Here is a 25,021-nt window from a genome sequence, read left to right as displayed (position 1 = left end):
GGCCTATCGTCCATTCGGCTTTACGACCATTCTGTCTAATAACCATTCGGCCTTATGAACATTCGGCCTATCGTCCGTTCGGCCTAACAGCCATTCGGCCTAACGTAGGGTTGCCATCCGTCCCGCAAAAGCGGGACATGTTCCGCTTTTTTGTTGAATGTCCCGCTGTCCCGCTTTTTCCTCAAGATGTCCCGCTTTTATGCTTGGAAAAAATTTACAGAGTTAACTGACTTACACTTGAAAAAATCAAACTTTAGTCTCAATTCGAATTCTGTGATGAATAGAAAATCTTTCAAATACATCTTTCCCAAGTAACTCCGATTGATTTATGAGACTCTCAGGCCACTTATGAAACTTTTGGTCTTGTAGCCTGATTTAAAACCTGAAATGTTGTTTGGTTTTTCTCAAAATAACCAGCATTGATCATAGTTTGTATAAGGCACTAAAGCTCTAGCATTACAGTAAGATTCCGATTCAGTTAAGTTTTTTTGGAGCACGTTCAACCAATGTATGAAGTAAATATTGTTTAAGTTGCCTCCAAATAATTATAGATTATAGAATTAAAGAGATTAATTTTTGCGCCGGAATCTTAGTTACACCACCTTTTCCGACTCAATTGTCCAAAGTATATAAATATGAAAGGTGATGGAAGTTTTCTTGAGTTTTCAAATTTTTAAACAAAATACCAAACAAACTAATTTTTAAACAAATTATACAAAAAAATTTTCTCGGTTTTCATGTACGACTTGAAATATTTTCTCACAAATAACGTGTTAATTCGCGGATACCGTGGAAAATAACAGTGCATATGGCAAAAAAAACGTGTGAATAGAAGTCATGCAAGACAAACTGAGTAAAATCAATCTGCGTTAACCTTAGTGTACTTTTCATGAACAACTTTGGCTGGTGGTAAATTTATAAGTCTGGCTATACAATTAAGCTATTTTTAAATGTCCCGTTTTTTCGGCTATGTCCTGCTTTTTCTTCGTGAAATGTCCCGCTTTTTTCTGAAAGTATCTGGCAAGCCTAGCCTAACGACCATTCGGCCTAGCATGCAGACAAGTGTAAAATTCGGCCTAGCATCCATTCGCCCTTACGACCATTCGGCCTTGCGACCATTCGGCCTTACGACCATTCGGCCTCATGACCATTCGGCCTAATGTCCATTCGGCCTTAAGGTCATTCGGTCTCACGACCATTCGGCCTCATGACCATTCGGCCTAATGAGCATTCGACCTAACGACCATTAGGCATGATGGCCATTCGGCCTAGTGACCATTCGACCAAATGACCATTCGGCCAAATAATATTCGGCCAAATAACCTTCGGCCTAATGTCCCATTCGGCCTATTGTCCTATTCGGCTGAACATCCGTCGGCCTTCTAACCCATTGGACCTAGCGACTTTGGGCCTAACATCTTTCGGCCTATCGGCCTTCGACCGAATGTCCGGCCCCCATTTTTTTCTACCCTTTCTATTAAAATCGAACGCACGCCCAGACGTTTGTATGGCAATAACCTATTGCCACCCTAGTGTCCCGTCATACTTATATCGATAAAATCAGCTCACATTCTCATTCAATTTTGTTTTTTAAGAGTCAGTCTTGACTCATGTCTTCGTTTCTCTGCAAAAATTCTTCCTCGTGGGTTAGATAACTCATACCCAAGTAACATTTAAAATTTTATAGCACGCTACTAGATCAAGTTTTTGTTTCATAGAGACGAGGAGTTTTAAAAAACCTATCAGTGTAACTTGGGATAGGCTAAATAAAGATGATGTTTCTTTTGGTTCCAAGTACAGAAAAAACAACTGCCACCTACTTGTTGTTAATATTATTCACATTTTATCCTTTATTTATGGAACATTGTTGCGAAAAGACTTTCTGCTTGCAGTTTTTTTTTCTTTGTTTTATTGTTGATATTTGCTGCCGGGTTGTTCTGTTATAATTTGAATTAATCGATGCATAATTTTGCTGGTTTTGGTGGTTGGTACCCAAGAATTGGATGAGTTGATTGATAAGTGGTTGGGTTGGTTGGTTGTTGGTTAATTCATTTGGACTCTAGGAGTGCGCTTTGAATTGAGTTTTTATCCATTTTTTGTTTTAGGTTAATTTTGTATAATAATATCTTTTGTTCAGATTTTATGTTTGATTCGGTTGGTTTAGTTTTTTTCCCCGGGAGAATAAAATGGCTACGAATGAGTGATTAGAATATTATGATGATGGTTTGATTTCCTTTTTTTTTCTATAGTTTAGTTTCAGTTCTAGGTAGTTGCACAATGCACATGTAGCTCCTTGGTTATGATGATTGGATAAAAGTGCTTGTTGTGTGGTTTGTTTAAGACGTTGAAATTGTGTGTATTTTTAGTTGTATTCCAGGAATGAGTCCCTAACGTGAATAAGTACGATGACGATGATGATCTAGAATGTTGTTGGATCACGGAAAACACAGAGAAATATTCGGTGATAATAAGTTGGTTAATACGACTGGGTTATGGTAGAAGCGGGTAGGGTTTTGGTATTTTGGAGATTGTTATTTTTTCTTCATTTTATTTGCTTTTATAATGATATTTAATGCATCAAGATTGTTGTAACGTTATTGTTAATATATCAAAATATCTTCTTTCGCTACGAGTTAGTTATGCTTTCATATTTTGTTTTTAGTTTCTGAATCGATTTTGTGTATACGTACTGAGTGGACAGCAAATAATTTTTGGCTGAATAGGGATTAAATCTTGTTTGTTTGTTCAATACTCTTAAAATAATAATAGTTTGTTCACTACGCTCAAATTCCCTTCCAGAGCCTTACAACCACTCTATTTGGATGAAAAAAAAAACAAAACCAGACTGAATACTTTTGAAATGCAAAATATCTTTCGGCGGGTTGATTCTTCGAAAACGGAGGAAACAAAACCGTAAATTGTCTTACATTACATTGTATTGATAAATTTTGAGCGAGCAGATCGTATAGTAATTGAACTAATCCTAAACTTTCGATGTTTTTTCATGACAAATGAGACTTGAACAAAATTAAGGAAACGGATCTCGTCCAAATTTGTAAAATAAATTTTAAGTAGAACTTATTTCTGCACCATCTGCTAGAGAGTTCAATCTTGATCCATCCGTCGAAAAGAGACCTTCCCTTATTTTGTAAACGCTAGTATTAGAATAAATGGTGATGTTTTTTTGTCGGCTCTGCACAACTATTATTGGCCTCTACGCTAAATAGAATGTACCTCTACTGACTTAGAAATTCGATTTCTTTGATTGGAGAGCCCGATGTTTTGTTTCGATCCATGCATGTGCTCTTAATTATTCAACTGCCATCCTCCAATATTCTTCTCGCTGTTTTTGTGTGTGTTTGGGTGATTTTTGTTAATATATTGTACCAATCCAGTCTTAAATATTAGTATTTATTGTTACATTCAAATATTGGTGTTTTTTCCCTCTTCCCAAATCTAAACCTCAGCAAAACGGTTCCTAAAAACTCGACCAAAATCCGCTCGAAAACAGTATAGCTTTTCTTACCGTATGAGTGTTTTTTTTGTTAAGGTTTATGAATGACCGTTCCTCGCTTTTTTTCGGAGGAACAGACCCTGTTTTTATTCCAATTCGATCGCACAATTCTCGGCTCATTTCAATCACAAATCCGCGACCATCCAATTCCTAACGCTATCCTTGTGTTTTTTTTTATCTCGCTAATACTACTCAATTCTAACGCTAACGCACATCTACCATCTACAAGTTAAGTGTCTTGGACCGGGAACCGAGTCCAAAACGCCGGGCCTATTCCTGCGACCTCCGACCCATTTCCGGAGTGTGCGGTGGAAGGACCTGGGGCTTTTTCAAGATCTGAGGCTTCACCTTGACCTGAGGTTTGAAGGAACTGAGACTCTTGGCCTGTTGCTCCTGGGCTAGAGAAGTGGCCGCAGCCGAAGAAGTTCCCTCGGTAGATTTCACCAAACATCCTCCAGTTAGGTGTAGATCAGCAAATTGGGACACGAATTTCTGGGTGTTCCGAACCGGTATGGGACTGCTGGCCAGATCTTTACTGATCAATTTGGAGGCTTGCAGTCCAGCTTCCCCGGAAGATTCTTCGATATGCAGAACCTCATCCGAAGGACCCTTGGATAAATCTTTAACGTCCTCCTCGATGATCTTAGGAATATCCGTTGTCGTGGGCGTCTTAATACTGCTCTCTTGAGGCTTAACCTCAGCCTTCGGTTTATCAGTGGTCATCACATCTAGCTTAACCTCCTTCTTGATGGAAGTGTTCTCATAAACAACCGACTCAGTCGAAAACCTTTCATTCTTCTTCAAAGTGCACTGGTTCTGAGCTGCGAACCTTTCAGCGGATGTCATATCCTCCAGTTCCGTATCTAAGGACTCCCGACTAGCACTCTGAACTCCATCTTTGCCTCCGATCGCCGATAGCGGCAGGTCCATCACCAAATCCGGTGCAATCCTATTCCTACTTAATATCCTCGAAGTGGTCAGATTCTGATAAGAACTCTGGGAAGCCCGCTTTTGCCACAGATCCCTATTCTGCTGAAACACATTCAACTCCCCTGCCCCTGAACCACCCGCGATCGACAAGCTCAGCTTATTCTCCGACAAGCTAAAACTCTTCGAATGATACTTCCTCATCGGCCGTGGCTCCCCGTTCTCATCCACATTCTGATTCGCAGCCCCGGAATCCGACAGCCGGTTCTTATCCTCCTTGCCGCCAATGGTTTCGCTCCGCCGGTTCAGCATCGTGGTCGATTTGGTGTGCTCCGGAGGGTCGCCCATGCCACTCAAGGTTTTCGGTCGGAACTCCACCTGATCGTCTTCGTCGAGCTCGTTGGCGGCCTTGTTGCCGCCGCTGCCTCCGGCTGAGCTGCATGCTGATGGAGCCGGTGATTTGTCCCGGTTCATCGTGATCTTGGTCGGTTCAGCGTAGATCGGTTCCGAGGGTTTTTGGGCCGGAGTCTGTTGGGGAAAAGGTGAAAAGGAGGTCGTTTTAATGGGTGTTGCAAACATGTTAGAATTGAGCAATTCAACAGGAAGCGTTTGTTAGTTTTGAGGTGAGTATTGTGTGAGCACAAAGGTTATCACAAGACATAAAGTGGGGTCCAAGATCTGAGAACGGTGCTCAACATATAGAAAATGCAGGGTATTGTTCAATGATTAAATTACATATCATCCATGTTTTTAAGTGTTTTCAAAAGTTATCATAAGCCGAAATTCCAATGAAATTGCCAAAAGCTGTAGTTGACTCTCTGGAGCCACTTTTTAAGGCAGTCTGTAGAATGTCTTCAGGAAATAGAAAACGTAATCAAAAATAGCCTTGATTTGCAAAAGGCGGTCCATAGTAAACATTATAGATGGCGTGGGTTGTGCTCAAAAATAAATGTTGACAAACTCCTTTTCTTTATAGAACGCTATCTCAAAAACCACTTAACAGAACGTCAGACAGAATTTTGCACTTGTAAGTTACTAGGCAGCGTTACTGGGCAGCTTTGCAGAACATTTTATCAATCTTCATTCATGCATTCAAAAGTTATTCACAAAACAATCTGTTGCACTGAATCAGAGCAATAGAAAGATTGCTGCACTTTAATTTTTCATCTCTAAACACTTAACTTTGCATTTTTATATCTCAAATCTCAGCTTTCAATTCTCAGTTCTTCAATTTTAACATTCAGCTCTCAATTTCAAAACTTATCTATCAACTCTTAACTGCCACCACCCAGTTCTATACTCTAAACACCAAACTTTTAAATCTAGAATCTCACCTTTCAACTCTCAACTGGGATATCTCTACTCTGTCAACTCTTAACTATCGTCTTTCAACTTTCCACCCTTAACTCTCAAGTATTAACTTTCCACTTTCAGTTATCAATCAACTCTCAACTCTCTATTCTTCAATATATTTTTTTTTATAAAGGAAGGAGTTGCAAAGTATCTACTGGAAAATTTACTTTCGAGTATCGCGTATACATTCCCATGTGGTATTTTTATACCTCCGTCCGGCTATAACTTATCTAGACTGTTAACATAACTGTTGACATAACTTTCTGGTCAGATATCAAAAAGAAATTTTATTGAGTAAGACACCTTTAGAAAGTTACTTTGTTCTCTACATACACTGTATCAAAAAATTGTCCGTACAGCACGCACCTTGACATCCAAACAATCAAAAAGTGCACTTTTTCAGTCAATAAAAATACTACAATTACATCATTCGCTGCAGAAATTAGTCCTTTTTGTAGATCAGTATCAAAAATGTTTATGAATTAAACCTCAAAAATAATCTAATTCATTTTGTATAGAAAGTCCCAAAAACGACGTCAAAAAATTGTCCGTACACTGAGGCTTTTGTCAAGTATTAGTCAAGTAAACAGTTATATGTCAGTCTGTCAAACGCAGAAACGTGAGTTGAATCTCAGCAAAGACAATTTCCAGTGGTCTGAGCGATAAATACGGTAAAATGAACTTTATCTAGCATAAATCAGTAGATTTTCGTGTTTCCGGATGTCAACGGGTATTTTTTTTGTGAGAAGCAGACATTTTCCTGTTAATTAAATCCACAAAAATGAACAAGAAAATGTCTGCTCCTCACAAAAAATACCCGTTGACATCCGGAAACTGATTGCTGACCTGAAGAATGACGGTAAAAGCTTGTCCGAAATTGCAGGTATAGTAAAACGGCCACGATCGTCGGTTCAGTATGTTCTTCAGAACTTTAATAAGACTAACTCCCTGGAGACTACTCCAGGAAGAGGCCGCAAACTGAAGCTTATGGATCGTCACCATCGCATCATTGTCAGGGAAATCGTCAGAAACCTAAAATCAGTGCCCCGAAACTAGCTGACAGCCTGAAGAATTTTCAAAACATACAGGATAATCCTCAAACGGTACGGAACATACTTCATGAGAAAAAATACCGAGGTCGTGTTGCTCTTAAGAAGCCGTTTATATCTGCTAAAAATAAGAAAAAACGGCTGGAATACGCTCAAAAGTATGTCCTGGAACCGGAAGAGTTCTGGCAGAACGTCATATTCACTGACGAAAGCAAATTTAATATTTTTGGGTCTGACGGACATGTAAGAGTATGGCGTAATCCAAATACTGAATTGGATCCGAAAAATTTGCGACCGACAGTTAAGCATGGTGGTGGCCATGTAATAGTGTGGGGTGCTTTCAGCGCAAATGGCTCCGGAAACTTGACATTCATTCACGGAGAAAAATAAATAGATTTATCAGTCATATTACGCGTCTACAGGAATATAAATATGATTGTTTGGTTCTGACCCGAAAATATGATCAAACCAACCATAAGCTTATACGATTAGTCTTCTTAAAGTTCTGAACGACATACTGAACCGACGATCATGGTAATTTTACTATTCTATGCGTAATTCGAAGACAAGTAAATAAATAAATTTCGGACAAGCTTTTACTTTTATTCTTCAGGTCAACAATCAGTTTCCGGATGTCGACGGGTATTTTTTTTGTGAGGAGCAGACATTTTCCTGTTAATTTTATCCACAAATTATTGAAATCTACTGATTTATGCTAAATAAAGTTCATTTTACCGTATTTATCGCTCAGACCACTGGAAATTGTCTTTGCTGAGATTCAACTCACGTTTCTGAGTTTGACAGACTGACAAATAACTGTTTACTTGACTAATACTTGACAAAGGCCTCAGTGTACGGACAATTTTTTGACGTCGTTTTTGGAACTTTCTATACAAAATGAATTAGATTATTTTTAAGGTTTAATTCATAAACATTTTTAATACTGATCTCCAAAAAGGACTAATTTCTGCAGCGAATGATGTAATTGTAGTATTTTTATTGACTGAAAAAGTGCACTTTTTGATTGTTTGGATGTCAAGGTACGTGCTGTACGGACAATTTTTTGATACAGTGTACATATGTAAGCAACTTGATCCTCAATATCTGGAAAAAAAAACTACTGCTTACTTCCCGATAAAGTTTAGAAAAGGGGTAGGCATAATAGCGGCTTGTTTTTTAAAATGTACGGAAAAATTGGGCCTGATACGAGCTTGAGTGTGAACACTGCCTCATAACCCCAAGATCTAGAAAATATCCCGGTTATTTTGATTTGTAGATCTTCAGGACCGAACTAAGGATTAATAGGAATGAGAGTTTCATGTAAAGATGATATGAAGGATTTGCAGAAAATAAACCAAATTTAATAAAATAAAATAATTCTATTCTCTTCAATATTTTTTTATTTATAGAGGATTTTAACCAACTTGGTCATTCGTCCTCTTAATATAATAAATAAATAAAATAGTTGTATTCGGCAACATCCGAGTAAATCTCTGAATTGAGATTTTTAAAAATCGCAAAATCACGACAATGGCGTGGTTGGTATATTCATGACAGATTACGATTGTCAAGGCTGCTGCTACGAAAAATTTGTTTCTGATTAATCCTTCGATAGAGAGACGGATAAGCAAAGGGAGCACAGATTTTAAAGGCCGCTGCTACGAACAAAATTGTTTCTGATTCGGGCCCTGGATAAAGACAGATTTGCTAAGAAAGCACAGATTTTTGAGGCTGCTGCTGATTGTTCGTTTTGATTCGGCCTTCCAGTGGAAAATACGGAATTGGCTAAGGAGGCGCCGATTTTTAAGGCTGCTGCTGATTGTTTGTTTTTAATTTGGCTTTCCGGTGGAAAATACGGAATTGGCTAAGGAAGCGCAGATTTTTGAGACAGCTGCTGATTGTTTGTTTATGATTTGACCTTCCGGTAGAAATAGACGGAATTAGCTTAGGAAGCGCCAATTTTTAAGGCAGCTTCAGCTTATTGTTTGTTTTGATCTGGCCTTCAATGGAAAAAGACGGAATTAGCTTAGGAAGAGCAGACTTTTGAGGCAGCCTCTACTGATTGTTTATTTTGATCTGGCCTTCAATAAAAAAAAAGACGGAATTAGTTTAGGAAGCGCAGATTTTTAAGGCAGCTTCAGCAAATTGTTTGTTTTGATCTGGGCTTCAATGGAAAAAGACGGAATTAGCTTAGAAAGCGCAAATTTTTAAAATGGTTGCTGCTGATTGTTTGTTTTGATTTGGCCTTCCGATGGAAAAGGACCGATTGGCCTAGGAAGCGCGGATTTTTAAGACTGCAGCTGATCGTTTGTTTTGATTTGGCCTTCCGGTTGGAAAGTTGTTTCTAAGAATACTATCTAATTATTCCGGCTCTCTTAAACAGATACAGAGTGACAACAAAAGCACAGTTTGGGCACACTAAGCTAAACAAACAATACAAAGTCAGTCATTGATCTATTCTTGTGACTGACTCACGTATCTGAGTGAATCTCTGAATTGAGATTCGTAAGAATTGTAAAATCACGACATTTCACTCATTGACTGTAGAAGATAGAATGCGTCTCGTATGCACGTCGTATATCCCAAGCAACCAAAAGTCCCATAAAACAGGTACAAAAACGCTTACTCAGCCCCATCATTGATATGAAGTACGTTCTATGCAGCTCAAAATTTAAGTTCTTATTGATACTTTCAAGTTCCAAAACAAGTCTTAATGATCTTCTATTCAGCTTCCATCGGCCTCTTAATTCAGCTTCCAAAAAATCGCAAAATGAGCAAAAAATGTCACTCTATCTCAACTGAACCGTTGGCTTCGGTTCATATCACCTTCTCTTGATTAATTACTGTGTTCTGTACCGGTGCCGCCATGATGCCACGCGTTGGATTTCAAACTCGACAAATTGCTCAATTGCTTCTTTCCTACATTTCCTACATACATCGCATCAGAATGGTCACTAAAGTACAAGATTACTTATTGAAAAAAAACTTGCCCGGCTTGGGGATCAAACCCCGACCTTCGTGGTGAGAATCGAACACGCTACCACGAGACCACGCCTAGATGTTGTTCTAGCTGAAACTAAAACTCGAAGAGGTGATTTGATTTTGAAAGCACATCAATGCACTTTTTGTGACTTATCAAATCCCGTTTGAGCACTTTTGTGCCCTTTATGTGACTTACCAAATCCCGTATTGAGCACTTTTTTGCCCTTTATGTGACTTAAGTCCCGTACAACGTACGTATAGATCACTTTTGCAGCTTTCAAGTTCGTTAATGAGCACATATCGTTCACTAATGGGAATTGGGCAAAACAAGTCACATACAACGTACATATTAATCACTTTTGCAACTTTCAAGTTCATAAATGAGTACATAAAGTTCACTAAATGGAATTGGGCAGTTGATTCTCTTTGACAGCCCATATGTAACTTTCAATGCCTTGATTCAAGTTAATATGTGATTTTTGGTTGCTTGGGATGTCTCCAAGTTGGCTAGTGTCAGCCCGAATTTTCAAAAGATTTGTTAATAGAGTGCGCGTGAGATAAATGACAGTTCAGTTGAAGAGAGGCGTAAGAGATGGAAAAAATTCGTTCAATAGACTCAATACTCAAACATAAACGATCTCAGAGAAAATGAGAGTGTATATGTGATAGCTTTTCTTCTCCTCTTTTTGCCAGTGTTATTGTTTTGTTTATGTTTGCCAAGTTTTGCTCAAAATGCCGTCGAAACAAGGAGCGTTTCGCGAGCTTGTTGTACAGTTCTACGAAAATCTCGGCAAAAGGTGTACAGCACATCATTTCAAAAGTGAAAATGTGGCTTCTTTCATTGTTTGTTATATCCTAAAATCCCCAACAACTACTCGCAAGCATGTTAGTGGCAGACCAGCGAAAATTATGGACGCAAAAGGACTTCGTTCTCTTTCTCGTGGCTCCAACAACAAGGATTCGCTGCCGCCAAAAAAAAGTTCAATTGTTCTCACCAATACATAGGAAAGACATCGAAAAAGTTGGAATTAAGTGCCAAAAGAAGATAAGAGCCCCAGAATACACTGCGTATCAGATTTCGGCTCTTGAATCCCAATGCCACTAGGCGATGAAAAAAATAAGCCCGAAAAAGTTCTGTTTTGGACGACGAAAATTACTTCCCACATCCCCGGAAACGTTCGATACTACTCTAAGGATAGTTCTACTAGATCTGCAAACACTATATATAAGTTCAAACATAAGTTTGAACAGAAAGTGATGCTGTACATCGCCATTTCCGCGAGAGGTTTTTTTAAGCCATGGTTCAAGCCGTCTGGTTTGGCTATCAATCAAGATGTGTACCAGAATGAATGTTTGAAGAAAATTTTGATGCCGTTTCTTCACAAACATCATGCAGATGGACAATACGTGTTTTGGCCGAATGAAGCGTCATCGCATTATGCCGAAAAAAACAATCCTTCCTGAATACCCATTCGATCCCATTTGTACCCAAGAACCACAACCCGACAAACTTAATTTTTTTTCACAACTTGAAAGAGAAATTCCCTAATTTTAGTTAACACCAGTTATATGAAACCATGTTAATAGTTTACAATATAGGATAGCGAATTATTAGAAATAAATTATTTCAAGTTTTACCACTAAGTAGATAAGTCTTTCCTTTCCACTGTCTAAAATGCTTCCAACAACAGGTCATGGGCTCAGTACTAAAAGGAGTAGAAGCGGAATCAACAGTGGCAAATTGAAAAGCCAGCGCTGACAGAAGGACAACGAGCTTAAGCGAAGCAAGGACAACGCGCCAAAAACCATTGGGAGGTTATCAAGACAGGAATCAGAGCCACTGGAAGATCGTCGGTGCAGGTTGTCCGTGAAAGGTTGACGGACCAGGAGCCAACTGGAAGGTCCTCGAACCGGGAAACCAGATGGAGGTCGACAAGCCAGGAAACATTATACGGTCGGTATTTCAGAGCCACTGGGAGGTCGTCAGACCGGAAGCCATAGAAGGTTGGCGAGAGGTCGTCAAGTTTGGAACCAGCTGGTGGTCGTCGGACCAGGAGACACTGTCGGACTTATGTACGTGCGAAGTACCAGGGAAGATCTTCAAGACGGTGCCTTGGAAGGTCGTCGGACCAGAAATTCCAGTTGAGGTCTTCGAGCTGGAACTACTGGGAGGCGGCAGGCCTCAGGAAAGGCTTCGATTCGTAGATACGGATCCAGATAGAGATCGTCGTATCAGGGACCATGGAAGGTTGATGGACTAGGAGCCATTTGGAAGGTCGTCGAACCGGAAAGTGGAAGTCGACAAGCCAGAAGACAGGACACGGTCGTCATGTCAGAGCCACTGGGAGGTCGTTGGACTGGATGCAATAGAAAGTTGGCGGGCCGGTATCACGGAACGTCGTCAAGTCAGGAACCAGCTGATGGTCGTCGGACCATAAAAGGTTGTCGAGACCAAGAGTAAACTGGAGGGTCGTCGGTACGGAGCCAGATGGAAATCGTCGGATTAGGGACTATGGAAGGGATCATGTTGGAACAGAAGCCAATTGGAAGGTCGTTGGACCTGTAAGCCAGTTGGAGGTCCTAGAGCCAAGAATCATGGAAGATCGACGGACCAGAAGCACTGAAAGATCGTCAAGCTGGAAGCCAAGAGAAAGGTCATCGAGCTGCAAATGAAGACGACGATTGAGGTCCGTTGAAGAGGAGCAGCCCGATCATCAGGGAGAGCCGCCGGAGGCAGTTACAAGACTTTGTAATGTGCATGTTGAAGAGGAGTATTGAGATTCGTCTCATCGAAGTAATCGATGAGATGAATGCCAACACTCTCATGATGTGTGATTATTAGATATAGTAAAGTATTTCAAGTTCTACCACCGTTCAAGTAGCATAGCTCTCTTTTTCAACTGCCCAAAGTGCTCTACTACAAATCAAGGTGGTATGGTCCTTTTAAACTTTCTGGTGCTTTCTGTATCTCCAGATGTTATACCACAGTTATGCGTTTTCTTAACACCGTAGGTATTCGTAGCAAATCCTATCCTTAGAACAAGGAGTATTAGACTGACAAGTTCAAACAAAATTTAGAGGTTTGTGTAGAGTACAGTAACGTGCACACTGTCATCTGGTTATCAAAGTTGATGATGCCTCTTCATAGTGCTGGAAAAAGCGAAGCCGGAGGTCGTCGAACCGAAATGCATAGATATGTAGGTCGTTGAAGCAGGAAGCTCAACGAGAAATTCGTGGAAGGTCATCGGATCAGAGCCATTGGAAGGGCGTTGATACGGGTTGTCATTTGGAAAGTCGTCGGACCGGAGCATCTAGAAGGTCTCCAAAAAGGGAATCGAAGTCGTTAAACTAGGAAGACATTATTTGAAGATCGTCAAAATGAAGCCGTTTGAAGGTCGCTGGGACGCAACCATGGAAGTACGGCTAACCGAAATCCATTGGAAAGCCAAGGAAATATAGGAAAGTCGTCAGACTGGGCTTGAAAATCCACAGTCTGGTGTTTCTGGATGGTTGTTTAGAGTCAAGAGAAGATCTTCAAGTCAGGATGTAATTTAGAATGTTTTCAAGAATCATTATTGGGGTCGTCAGATCGGAAACCACGAAAAGGTCATCGAGGAGCAGTGGGAAAGATGTAGAGGTAGAGTCATAGAAAAAAACGTCAAGTCCAAAAAAGCTTGTCGTTAAGCGATTCCAATTGAAATTGTCGTTGAAAGAAGATCGTTATCGGGCGAAACAAAAAGGAAGGTCGTAGAGTAAAAGCAAAAGACGATGGATTTCAAAACGACCACTTTGGTGTGTAGTAATCGCTACTTCAATCCGATGGGACCGGATGCAGCTGTAGGTTTGTGGTCAGGGGAGTAATGTTGATAATTATCCGTTCCGGAAATGACTTTGCGAGGTCGGTTTTAAGTAGTGGTGATAGAGTTCAAGGATCTGGGTAAAGTGTCATGATGAGCGATTCTACCAGAATAGACTTAGACTTAGAAAGTCGGAAAGCGTGAGGCATCGATTTGCCCTTCAGTTGCACCAACAAAAATTCCACGGCAAGCATGGAGGAATTTTAGGACCCTGATTTAAAAAAAAATCGTATTTTTGAAAAGTAGACTTTTTCAAAAGATCGCGTTTGGGGAACCTCTAAGCATGATTGTTTTAGTTGTCCCAATACAAAAGTTTGTTCTCCACACTCACCCAAAACTATCATTTTCAAGTTGGGCCCCCGGATTCCCAGACATTATGCAATTTTGGGACACCCTTTTGTAGATATCTGAGCCCGAAATATCACTCTGCTTGTTTGAGGCTATGGGTTGAAGTATATCAGAACAAAATGGAATTATCTTGAAACCGAATTCAAATGAATTATTTCAATTGTCATATTCTTCTTTTATATCGTTAAATGATTGTTGTATTGAATAAGTTTAATTGAGTTTGTTAGTTACACAGACATGGTACGGTAGAAAGTTGATAGGTTGCAGAAATATTTTGATAATTCTATGTTTAAGTACAACCGTTTCATAATTTATATTATAAGATTCATAGAACACGCACACAAAAACGAAAAACTTAGATCTAGACAGTTTTCTAGTAAGGCAAATGCAAGCGTGAAATGTTACTGGATGCAGGCTTGTTAATTGTTTGAAAATACTATACTAAACCACATTCTTTAGGTCAAACCAACTTATTAGTAGAACAAACTAGAACTAGAACATAGAAAGAAACTAATCAACGTAGGAATAAAAAACCTAAGCATTAACAATAGAACGAAAGAGAAAGTAAAAAAAATCTCACCTTAAAAATGATGATTCAAATCCTGCTTTGTAATTTCTTGATGTTGTTTTCAATTTTGGAACAAAAGTTCTAAAAACATTCGATTTAAAGTTTCTTGAACGGAAAAATAAAAAGTCCTGATTTGTTGTTGGTATAAACACAGTGTTTTATGGATACTAAATTTTATTTTTTTGTTGTTTTCATTACAAAGCACTTAAAAGTAGTGAATTTCCTGGCCATATTTAATATGACAAGGGGGCCTAGATAGTGTTTTTTCGCGTGTTTTGTTTTAATGGGGGGTTTATGATTCTGCCGTCTAGCTTAGTTGTGGTGATTTTACAATAGTTTTTTACTCTTAGCTTAAAGCTACCTTAGTTGAGAAGAATCCTAGAGCAGTACTTGTTGTAGTGGTGTTTGGAATAGTTTCGATTGAAGGTGTCGGATCGTTTCCAAGTAGTTTGATAGTAGATAAAAGAAGTGACCACAGGCCCGAAATACTCCTGTAATCCCTCTCTGTTCAAGGGGCTGTGTGTTAGTGATCGTTTCCGGAAGGTAAAAAATACATAAAACCCGATACGAACCTGGACAGGAGAAGTTTGATCGAAAGAGCACTACCGAAGTTAGGGTTAGAGGCTAGCTAAAATTTCAAAAATCAAACCTAAGCTGAAACAACCGAAAGTATTTATAAGGTAAAAAGTAAACGTAATACACACTAAAATATACATACAAGCAGCACTGAGCTAAAGGCCACATTCAACGCACATGCAAATATCCTAACCCTAAGTTTTTTTTTCACTTCCTGTCGGCTTTGAAGGTTCCAAACTAGATAATACAAAATAAGTCTTAAAAATAGTTCTAAAGACAAAAACATTTTCAAACTCTTGCTAGAGCGATTGCAAATTATCAGGAAGCTAACAGAGTTATTATGCTTAGGAGCGCATTCTTGCAACTTGATTTGTTTTTTCATTTTTCTTTTAGCGCAAAAGCGACCAAATAAGACAATTGCAACAGTCTCCACCGACCCCTTGAGCTTTCTTAGGGTCCAGGAGGAGGACAACACAAATAATCAAAAAGAAAAAAAATACGACAAGACGACAAAAACGTATACAGGCTACGGAGTTAAGAATTTAAAAAATATATAGAAAATACGCAAAAGCTGCTCAAACCGTCGTCTCCAGTACCTCGAACGTGAAGTGGCTAATATCCTCCAGAAATTCGGCCGAAGTTTCGAACGAGTGCGGCTCATCGTGGTAGCTGTAGGTCGAGCTCTTCAGGTCGACCGTGTCGTAGTGGATGTAATCCGGGTCCTTCATATCCGCGGCCAGCTTTTCGCCAATCATCGGATTGGCACTGGGCAGCGGAGGCTGGTGGGTCACTTGTTGGTTAATGGGGGCCAGCTGTTGATGATGTTGCTGCTGCTGTTGCTGTTGTTGCTGTTGTTGTTGCTGAACTTGCTGGATCGTCTGATACTGAGGGTGATTCGGAGATGGGATCCCTCCTATAGGGGTAGCCGTGCTTAGGGTGGATCCGGTATAATCGCTGCTGCAGGTTATGTTCGATAGGGTGTTCGAGTTTTGCGTACAAATCGATAGCTGGCTATTTAGGGATATGTTACCGCTGGGTCGCCGCTTCCGGACAGATTCCTCCGAACTGGACGATTTCAGATGTTCGCTCTTGTCCCGGTCCTCGTCCCTAAAATTACAAAAAAAGATTGGTAAGTGTGATGCATAACTCTCGAGATGTACTATGAAATTGGTATGAGTTAACTATTCTGATCTATTAATTTACTCATAATAGGTTTTAACCAACATAGTTAATCGCCCTCTTGTAACAAGAAGTAAACCAAGGATCCAAGGGCCAAAAAGTGGGAGTTAGCAGCCATGAACACCTAGGCGAACAAGTCTACTCAAGGCTCGACAAGAAATACCATAGGCGCCCAAGTACGCAGGGAAATTGAAGAGATATGAGGTATTGCAAGGTATTCCTTGTAGAGGAAGCAATTCTACACGGTAGTTCTTCGTTCTTCTCAGGGTCTTAAAGTGTCCAACCTTGCTGCGCAAAGCTTGACGAAGCTAACTGAGTTCCGTGACAATTGCAAGTCGGACAAGTCCCTATGGAAGTTTAAATGAGTTGAACTAAAAGATGGCTTGCTAAGGACAAGTCCCCATCGAAGTTTTAATGAATTGAACCAAAAGATGGCTTGCTAAGGACAAGTTTTCATGGAAGTTTTAATGAATTGAACCAAAAGATGGCTTGCTAAGGACAAGTTTTCATGGAAGTTTGAATAACTTGAACTAAAAGATGACTTGCCAAGTCTCCATGACAGTTTTAATTATTTGAACTAAAAGACGGCTTGCAGAGGACAAGTCCCCATGAAAGTATGAACATGTTGAACTGAAAGATGGCTTGCTAAGGACAAGTCCCCACGGAAATTTAAATGAGTTGAACTAGAAGACGACTTGCTAAGTCTCCATGGAAGTTTGAATGAGTTGAACTAAAAGACGGCTTGCAGAAGATAAGTCCCCATGGAACTTGGAACATGTTGAACTAAAAGATGGCTTGCTAACGACAAGTTCCCATGGAAGTTTTAATGAGTTGAACTAAAAGACGGCTTGCTAAGGACAAGTTTTCATGGAAGTTTGAATGAGTTTAACTTAAAGACGGCTTGCTAAGGACAAGTCTCCAAGAAAGTTTGTTTAAAAGGCGGCTTGCAAAAAGCAAGTCCCCATAGAAGTTGAAATATGTTGAACTAAAAGATGGCTTGCTAAGGACAAGTCCCCATGGAAGATGTTCTGATTTGAACTAAAAGTCGGCTTGCAGAGGACAAGTCCCCATGAAAGTTGGAATATGTTGAACTGAAAAACGGCTTGCTAAGGACAAGTCTCCAAGGAAGTTTGAATGAGTTTAACTAAAAGGCGGCTTGCAGAAGGCAAGTCCCATAAAAGTTGGAATATTGTCGCTGAATCACCAAACCGGAGTTTTCGTCAACATCAGTGACGGCGATATCACTGACGATGTTTCATGTTGACCAGACAACTATCAAGCATCTCCCATGTGTCGGAACCAAACAAAAGAAAAGGCTGCAGATTGTCGAGGTGTTTAAAGAATCTCTCATCGTCGCTGGTTGGCAAGGGTGCCAATCATCAGCGCGAAAACTTCGGATTTCAACTGCATTGACAATATGTTGAACTAAAAAACGGCTTGCCAAGGACACGTCCTCATGGAAGTTTAAATGAGTTGAACAATAAGACGGCTTGCAGAGGACAAGTCCCAATAATTTTTCATACAATCAACTAAAAACGGCATGCAAAGGATGAGTTGAACAAATTCCATTTTGTAAAGATTGGACTAGAAGATGATTAACAGAAGACAAGACCTCACCTTGGTGAATTATTTTTTATATTTTCTATTAGAAGAAATGATAGACTGTGAAAATGTGAGCTAAGTGCTTTTGTGTTATCGACAACATTAAACTACTTGTGTGATTCTTTGCCCAGCATCAGCTGGTTGTTTGTAGTAAGTTTCGAAGAAGCCACATTGCTACCCACAACCAGCTACGGATGGGTCGAAGTTGGGCAAAGAATCACACAAGTAGTTCAATCCTGTCGATAACACAAAAGCCCTTAGCTCACATTTTCACCGTCTGTTTAGTCGAGCGGTTATCTGAATATTCGCTTATTTTACTTCGAGGTTCTAAATGTGTCAATAAATTTTCAGATTTTCAGTTATTGTCCTTTTTTTTGCTCATCCTGGTTCGACTAGGTACAGTTCGATAAAATGGTAAACAGTATTATACAAATCGAATATAAACATATACTTACTTGATCTTCAGCGAAATGTACTTGTCTGGAATGAGACCGGTCTTGCCGTTGACTGCTCCACGCCACCAATCGTTGGAAACCTACAATTCAAAAACGCAGGTACTGTAACGTTAAATCCTATCTCTACCAAAGGCAGCCGTAGCTTGATCAGAAGCACCACTAAATAAGGCTCACTAGCTTCTACAAGCCTCTAGCGAAGTCCTACCTGATTGTACAGAATCACATTGTCACCTTTACGCAGCGACAGCTCCCGATCCGACCGGGCGTTGAAATCGAACTGCACTATCGCCTCGAACGTGTCCGATTCATCCTCGGAGGGGCACACCTCGGAGTCCGGGTCTTCCGATACCTGCTCCGTCGGCGAGTCTCCAACGTCACTAGAAATGTAATAACAACGAAAGTAAAATTAATTTTGAGAGAATGCTTCTGAATCAACCAGAGTTCTTACATATCCTCAAACGGTTCGGAGGAGATAAACTTCTCGTAGTGCATGCCGACCAGATCCTTCGGGAACAGTTCCGCATGGTAGACGATGATGTTCTTGATCAGCTCGTTAACCTGATTTTGGTACTGGACCTGGTCCTTGTCTTCCGGTGCCGGCATCAGCGTCGGACCAAAACAGATCGCCAGGTTATAGGCGTCCATCATGTTTTCATCGGAATATTCGGAAAGGCTGCAATTAAATAGGTATTGGTTTTATAAACTACTTTTAATTGAAAACTGAAATTATGGATTACTCACTGGTTCAAGAAAGCAAACAGATAGCGTATCACGATGACCACGGACTTGGGTAGACTTTGGAAGAACTTCCTGATTCCCAAGACAATTTCGTGCTTCGATTCGAGTTCTGTTGAAATTGATAAAAAAAGATTAATCATTGTTTTTGTTAAAATTTGTGAAAAAAAAATTAGAAGATACTTACGTGCCAACGAAACGAAGTGATCGAAATAGATCAGTGGGAATAGGGGCTCCCGGAGCTCCCGAAGGTAAAGTTTTAGGACCCCAGCTACCGAGTTGATGTCGGAAGCATCGGTCGTATCAGCCAGTGGATCGTCACCCCGTTCGAATCCTTCCTTGAAGTTGCTTATTTCTACTTGAGATCCCGATACCCGGAAGATTCCCTGGTGATGCAGTCCTGAAAAAGAAGGAAGTAACAGTTAGATCAATTCTTTTAAGTTGTCGACCTCACCCTGTCCTATTTTGAGTTTTGGTTCGAATCTTTGTTATATTCGTCGTCCTAGTGCTTGTCTCAATCATTGTCCAAGTCCTTGTCCTAAATATTGACCTAGTTCTAGTCCTTGTCCTAGTCCTTGTTCTGGTCCTTGTCCTTGCCCTAGTCCTTGCCTTAGTCCTTGTCTTAGTTCTAGTCCTAGACAATGTCCTTGTTTCAGTCTTTGTTCTAATCTTTGTTTTAGCCTTCGTCCTAGTCCTTGTATGAATCATTGTCCTAGTGCTTGTCCTAGTCCTTATTCTAGTTTTTGTCCTAGTTCAAGTCCTTATCATAGTCCTAGTCATTGTCTTAGTGCTTGTCTCCTAGTCCTTGTCCTAGTCCTAGTCCTTGTCCATATCCTTGTCCATATTCTTGTCCTAGTTCTTGCCCCAGTCCTTATCCTAGTCCTAGTCCTTGTTCTAGTTCTTGTCCTAGTCCAAGTCCTTATCATAGTCCTAGTCATTGTCTTAGTGATTGTCTCCTAGTTCATGTCCTAGTCCTTGTCCTAGTCCTTGTCCTCCTAGTCCTTGCCCTAGTCCTAGTCCTTGTCCATATCCTTGTCCTAGTCCTAGTCTTTGCCCCAGTCCTTATCCTAGTCCTAGTCCTTGTTCTAGACCTTATCCTAGTTCTTGTCCTAGATCTTGCCCTTGTCCTAGTCCTGGTCCTTGTCCTTGTCATTGTCCTAGTCCTTGTCCTAGTCCTTGTCCTTGTCCTAGTCCTAATCCTAATCCTAGTCCTTGTCCTTGTCCTAGTTCTTTTCCTTGTCCTAGTCCTAGTCCTAGTCCTTGTCCTAGTCCTTGTCCTAGTCCTTGTCTAGTCCTTGTCCTAGTCCTTGTCCTAGTCCTTGTCCTAGTCCTTGTCCTAGTCCTTGTCCTAGTCCTTGTCCTAGTCCTTGTCCTAGTCGTAGTCCTTGTCCTAGTCCTTCTCCTAGTCCTAGTCCTTGTCCTAATCCTTGTCCTAGTCCTAGTCCTTGTCCTGGTCCTTGTCCTAGTCCTAGCCCTTGTCCTAGTCCTTGTCCTAGTTCTTGTCCTAGCCCTAGTCATTGTTCTAGTTCTCGTTTCATTCATTGACCTAATCTTAATATTAGTTGTATGCACATTATTCCCATCTTACCGTACAGATTGATGACCCGAATGCAGCTTCGCAGAATCAGGGGAATTTCCTCGCCCGTTGCTTCCAGATATTCTTCCAGTGAACCTCCAAAGAGCTTCGGTCGGCCCGATTTGTTCATGCGGCCGATACGTTTGCGCTTGGGTACGTTCGATTTCGTTAGGGTGTCCACCTTGATGGCCGAATCCTTAGCGAGGGCACTCCTCAAGAACTCTGCCTTGGAATCGAGCCTAGCTATTCGCGAGGTGGCCAGAATGTATTCGCGGATTTTCTACGAAAATTATGAGAAAAAATTTTAAAACAAGGTCCTCTCAAAGGTTATCAAAATATACTCACAGTGATGTAGAATTCTTCAATCTCATTCTTGTCCGACCTCAATTTGAGGGCCGTATTTTCTGGTTTCTGGAAATTTACGCCTCCGTCCTTAAATGCCGTACTGCAATCGTAGTCCTTCGTATTTAGAATATCTAGCAGATTGATTTCGGCCGTTTCCAGCGTTTTCCAGATCTCTTCCGACTCCATCCGTAGGTTGTTGACCCTCTGCTCCAGCTGGACCAATCGAGATTCCATCTCCTGGTGCAGGGCTTTCTGCAGCTCCGGCTCAATGTCCTCGTCCTGGCCCTGGAATTCGAGCCTCTTCGGAATCATGAAGGCGGCACTGTGCTGTTCAAGGAACTTTTGCTTATCGGCTCGACTGTCCATCGAGTTTATTATGTGCGACAGGGTGTCTGTGTTGTTCAAAACGGCTCGGCATCGACTTTGGTCTGCTGAAACGTGCATCATCAATGCCCTAGAAACGACCGAATGGAACCCAAGGTCCATACACTGGAAGAAAATTGTACATTAAAATTCAACGAATAAAAATGTAATAAAAATTACAACTCACATCAATGAGATCGCTCAAATCCTCCACGAAGTACTTGTGAATGGTAGTGTTGGAAGCCTCCAGACACAGCTGGTACTCGTTTTTGGCCTTCAGGGCCTTCAACCTTGCGTCGGTGTATTTATTTTTCCGCTTCAGGACTTCCTTTTCGATGAGTCGGTACTTTTTGCTGCGTTCGAGTTTTTCTTTCGGAACCGATTGCTGTAACTTCATGCGCTGAGTTTCGGCTGCCCGTAGTTTCTTTTCCGCCTCCTTGGCCTCGGTTTGGTAGGTGTGATAGGTCTTCATGTTGGTGTGCAGCTCCTGCAGGATGCGCAGGATCTCGACGTGCGTTTCGAAGCCGATCTCGCGGCACTGAAATGGGAAGATTGAAACACAAATTCATGGTTATCCATTTTTAATACGTAAACAGTAAACCTATTTTTGAGGGACCAGCCAGCGATTGGATTACAGAGATCACTACCCCCTGGAGGTGTAAGAGTTATCGTTGAGATGGTAGCTTTGCATAACCAGAAGTCATCACCAAAGTGGAAGACTCTCTCATTTTGAGGTGGCTTAAGGCTTCCAATGAACGAGCGTGAAATATCACTTCGACGCCCGAGACCTTCAATAGGTAAGAAATTTTGGCTACGAGAAGTGCTGATGACCTTAACACGAATTTTGAAATAGCGCACACCGCCTTTTCCGGTACAGCAGCTATTCACATACCCATGCCATACACTTTTCAATAGAAGTCATTGGAGTAAAAACAACACTTATTCAATAGTGGAATTAGCAACTGAGAAGTTGTTAAGGAATCCTTACAAGTGTCGACGGCTTTGTAACGGCTATTTCCACAATTTTTAAACTGTCGCTAAGTAGTGGGTTAGTTTATAGAAGACTATCACATGGGATGAAGAACGGATTAACCTCTAAACCTAAACAAATCAAACAAATGTCTGTTAGGACCGATTTAAATGAATATGATCTGAAGGAATAGTCTACAGGGTCAGTTTATCGAAAAATTTGTAGAGAAATACACGTTCAGAGTAAGATAACGTTGTTTAACGATGGCGGATCTCCGGTTTTCTTGAGTACATAGCATGAAGCTCATAGTGGACTTACACATCTAAGCAACGTAAGTTCCACTTTATCGTAGTCCAAAGTATAAACGTGTCTGCAAAGTTAACAATTCTAGTTGTACGGCCAAAAGAACTACCGTTAAACCCACCATAAGCTTCCAACAGGCGCTCGCCAAATCTGCGTAGAAGAAGTGGTGCATATAAATACCAGGTATCAATATCAAGGTTTCAACTGATTTCTGACACAATACGTATCAGAGGTAACAGGGTCCGACAGCTCGATTTGCGTTTGCGTTGCGGACCTCGGAGACCCAAATCGGAAAACAACAAAGCAACAAGTTGCGCGAAGTGGTGACTTCAAGTCAACACGAGGAGATGTGTCAGGCACAAGAGCTGTCGGATCTCCACAGTGAGGTATCAGAGATGTCTGGTCAGACATGCGTTTCGGGGTTTGCAGGCCCTGGTGGAGTTCAGGAAGTAAGAGTTATACATGAAGTCGTCTCATTGCACCCATGGACTCAGAGTTGCAAATTTGGGAGACGCGGTAGCTCACCGTTTCTCGGAATGCAATGCGTAAATGAGGAACTCTGGTGTGTAAATAGTTCCACGTCCCCGTGATTCAGAGTGGAAACGTGTCTGTATATCCGGCGATTGCTGATGTACGGCTAAGAGAAATACCACTAAACACACTAGAGGCCGTCGACAGATCCTGGCCAAACTTTTACGTAAGAAATGGTGCATCTGGGTACCAGGAACTAGTGATCAAGAGTGAGGGTCCGACGCGCGTTTTGGAGGATACCTAAGGCCTAAGGGTCCGACGAATAGGGCTAAGATAAAAGATCTCCACTGCTGGCGCTCCGGAACCAGCGTTTCAACGTGCCGTCAGCTAAGGTTTTCGTCAACTGTGCGGATCTCAGTGGCTAGACTACGATGCCAAGTGGACTCGGCAACCCTTGTATTGGCGGACGGCGGAAATCGCGGACCTGCGTACTAGCTGCCTACGGGCTAGGCGACATATGCAAAGAGCGAGGTCCCCGTCAGCGTGAGCGAAGCGAAGAGTGTCCTACGCAATTGCGATGTCTGCTCTCTGCAGGGCAATCAAGGCGAGCAAAAAGGCACGATTCAGTTAACTCTGCGAGGACGCCAATGACAACCCTTGGGGCGATGCTTACAGGATTGTCATGGCCAAGACGCGGAGCGGAGGTGCGCCACAGGAATCGTGTAAGAACAAACTGCGAGAGGTCGTCAACTAGCTGTTCCCACAAGACATGATCGCCGAGTCCCTTTAGTTGAACAAAGCTTCGGGTCCAGATGGCATTCCTAATGTAGCAGTGAAGGTTGCGCTCATGGAACATCCTGAAATGTTCCGGTCATCACTGCAACAGTACGTGGATGAGAGGGTCTTCCCAGACGTATCGAATAACTCGGCGATCCGCTGCAGCAGAAGGAGGGTCCTGGCGAGTGTGACCTCCATTTTGTGGTACGGAGCGGAAGCCTGGAAGGCAGCCTTGATCAGGCAGTGTAACCTGCAAAAGCTCTGCAGTGGGCAACGGCTGATGAACCTGCGGGTAATCAGCGCATACCGTGGTGGGTATCATGCTCATCTCGGTCTTGCAAAAGGAAGACATCTTCTGCTACGAGCACTGGCAGCACCAGTGGGACAGCTCGGAACGTGGCCGGTGGACCCATCGCTCGATCCCTAACGTCGGATCCTGGGTGGACCGGAGACATGGATAGGTGGATTTCTGCATGATACAGTTCTTGTCTGGTCACGGATGCTTCCTGCAGTACCACCATCGATTTGGACACGTGGACTCGCCATTCTGGTCAACCTGTGGGCGGTGACACAGTAAAGACACCAGAGCACGTAGTGTTCAACTGTCCGAGGTTCGAAGGGGCACGCGCTAACATGCTTGCCACCTGCTGACCAGACACGGCAGCCGACAACATCGTGCGAAGGATGTGTGAGGATGCCAATACTTAGCGCGTGGTCAGCGATGGGTTCACCCGGATCATGACTGCCCTGCAGAGGAGTTCGAACCAGTACCAGTCCGCGACCGGTGTTGGGTGACTCCTTCGTCCGGGAGCATCTGAGTACTGTCCTGGCAGTAAAGCAAACAAAGATAAGACTGTACCTTCTGCGTATGCCGAGCTGCTTGGTACATCGCGGGTCTGTGTGTACCTCCAACGTTACCGTCGCGAAGTATCCGAGTCGAACGCGCCTTCTGCGACAGAGGCTGTGGAGATAAGACAAGACCTTCTCCGCAGTCAAACTCGTAGGCGGAAGAGTATTCACGTCGCGGAGAACTCTCGGGTAGAATTGTCTCACGTCGCCGTCGGATGAGCC

General features: G+C 41.8%; 1 protein-coding gene across 6 annotated transcripts in view; it reads right to left on the bottom strand.

Moving 5' to 3' along the window:
* Positions 1 to 1,820: 1,820 nt before the first annotated feature.
* Positions 1,821 to 25,021, bottom strand: part of LOC129743608 (SLIT-ROBO Rho GTPase-activating protein 1-like) — a 290,035-nt gene continuing 266,834 nt past the window's right edge. For all 6 annotated transcript variants that reach the window (XM_055735675.1, XM_055735676.1, XM_055735678.1 and 3 more), the window contains 10 exons: positions 21,617 to 21,967; positions 21,067 to 21,555; positions 20,734 to 21,001; positions 19,333 to 19,545; positions 19,152 to 19,257; positions 18,859 to 19,083; positions 18,616 to 18,787; positions 18,411 to 18,490; positions 15,771 to 16,281; positions 1,821 to 4,969 (listed from right to left, as the gene is read on the bottom strand). In XM_055735675.1, coding sequence (XP_055591650.1) covers positions 3,785 to 4,969; positions 15,771 to 16,281; positions 18,411 to 18,490; positions 18,616 to 18,787; positions 18,859 to 19,083; positions 19,152 to 19,257; positions 19,333 to 19,545; positions 20,734 to 21,001; positions 21,067 to 21,555; positions 21,617 to 21,967 — 3,600 coding nt within the window. In that variant the 3' untranslated portion in view covers positions 1,821 to 3,784. The remainder of the gene's footprint in view (positions 4,970 to 15,770; positions 16,282 to 18,410; positions 18,491 to 18,615; positions 18,788 to 18,858; positions 19,084 to 19,151; positions 19,258 to 19,332; positions 19,546 to 20,733; positions 21,002 to 21,066; positions 21,556 to 21,616; positions 21,968 to 25,021) is intronic.

Source organism: Uranotaenia lowii, chromosome 2 (assembly GCF_029784155.1).
Source record: "Uranotaenia lowii strain MFRU-FL chromosome 2, ASM2978415v1, whole genome shotgun sequence".
Classification (NCBI taxonomy): domain Eukaryota; kingdom Metazoa; phylum Arthropoda; class Insecta; order Diptera; family Culicidae; genus Uranotaenia; species Uranotaenia lowii.
The sequence above is the reverse complement of the archived record's forward strand: the minus strand, read 5'-3'. Positions and strand labels throughout refer to the sequence as shown.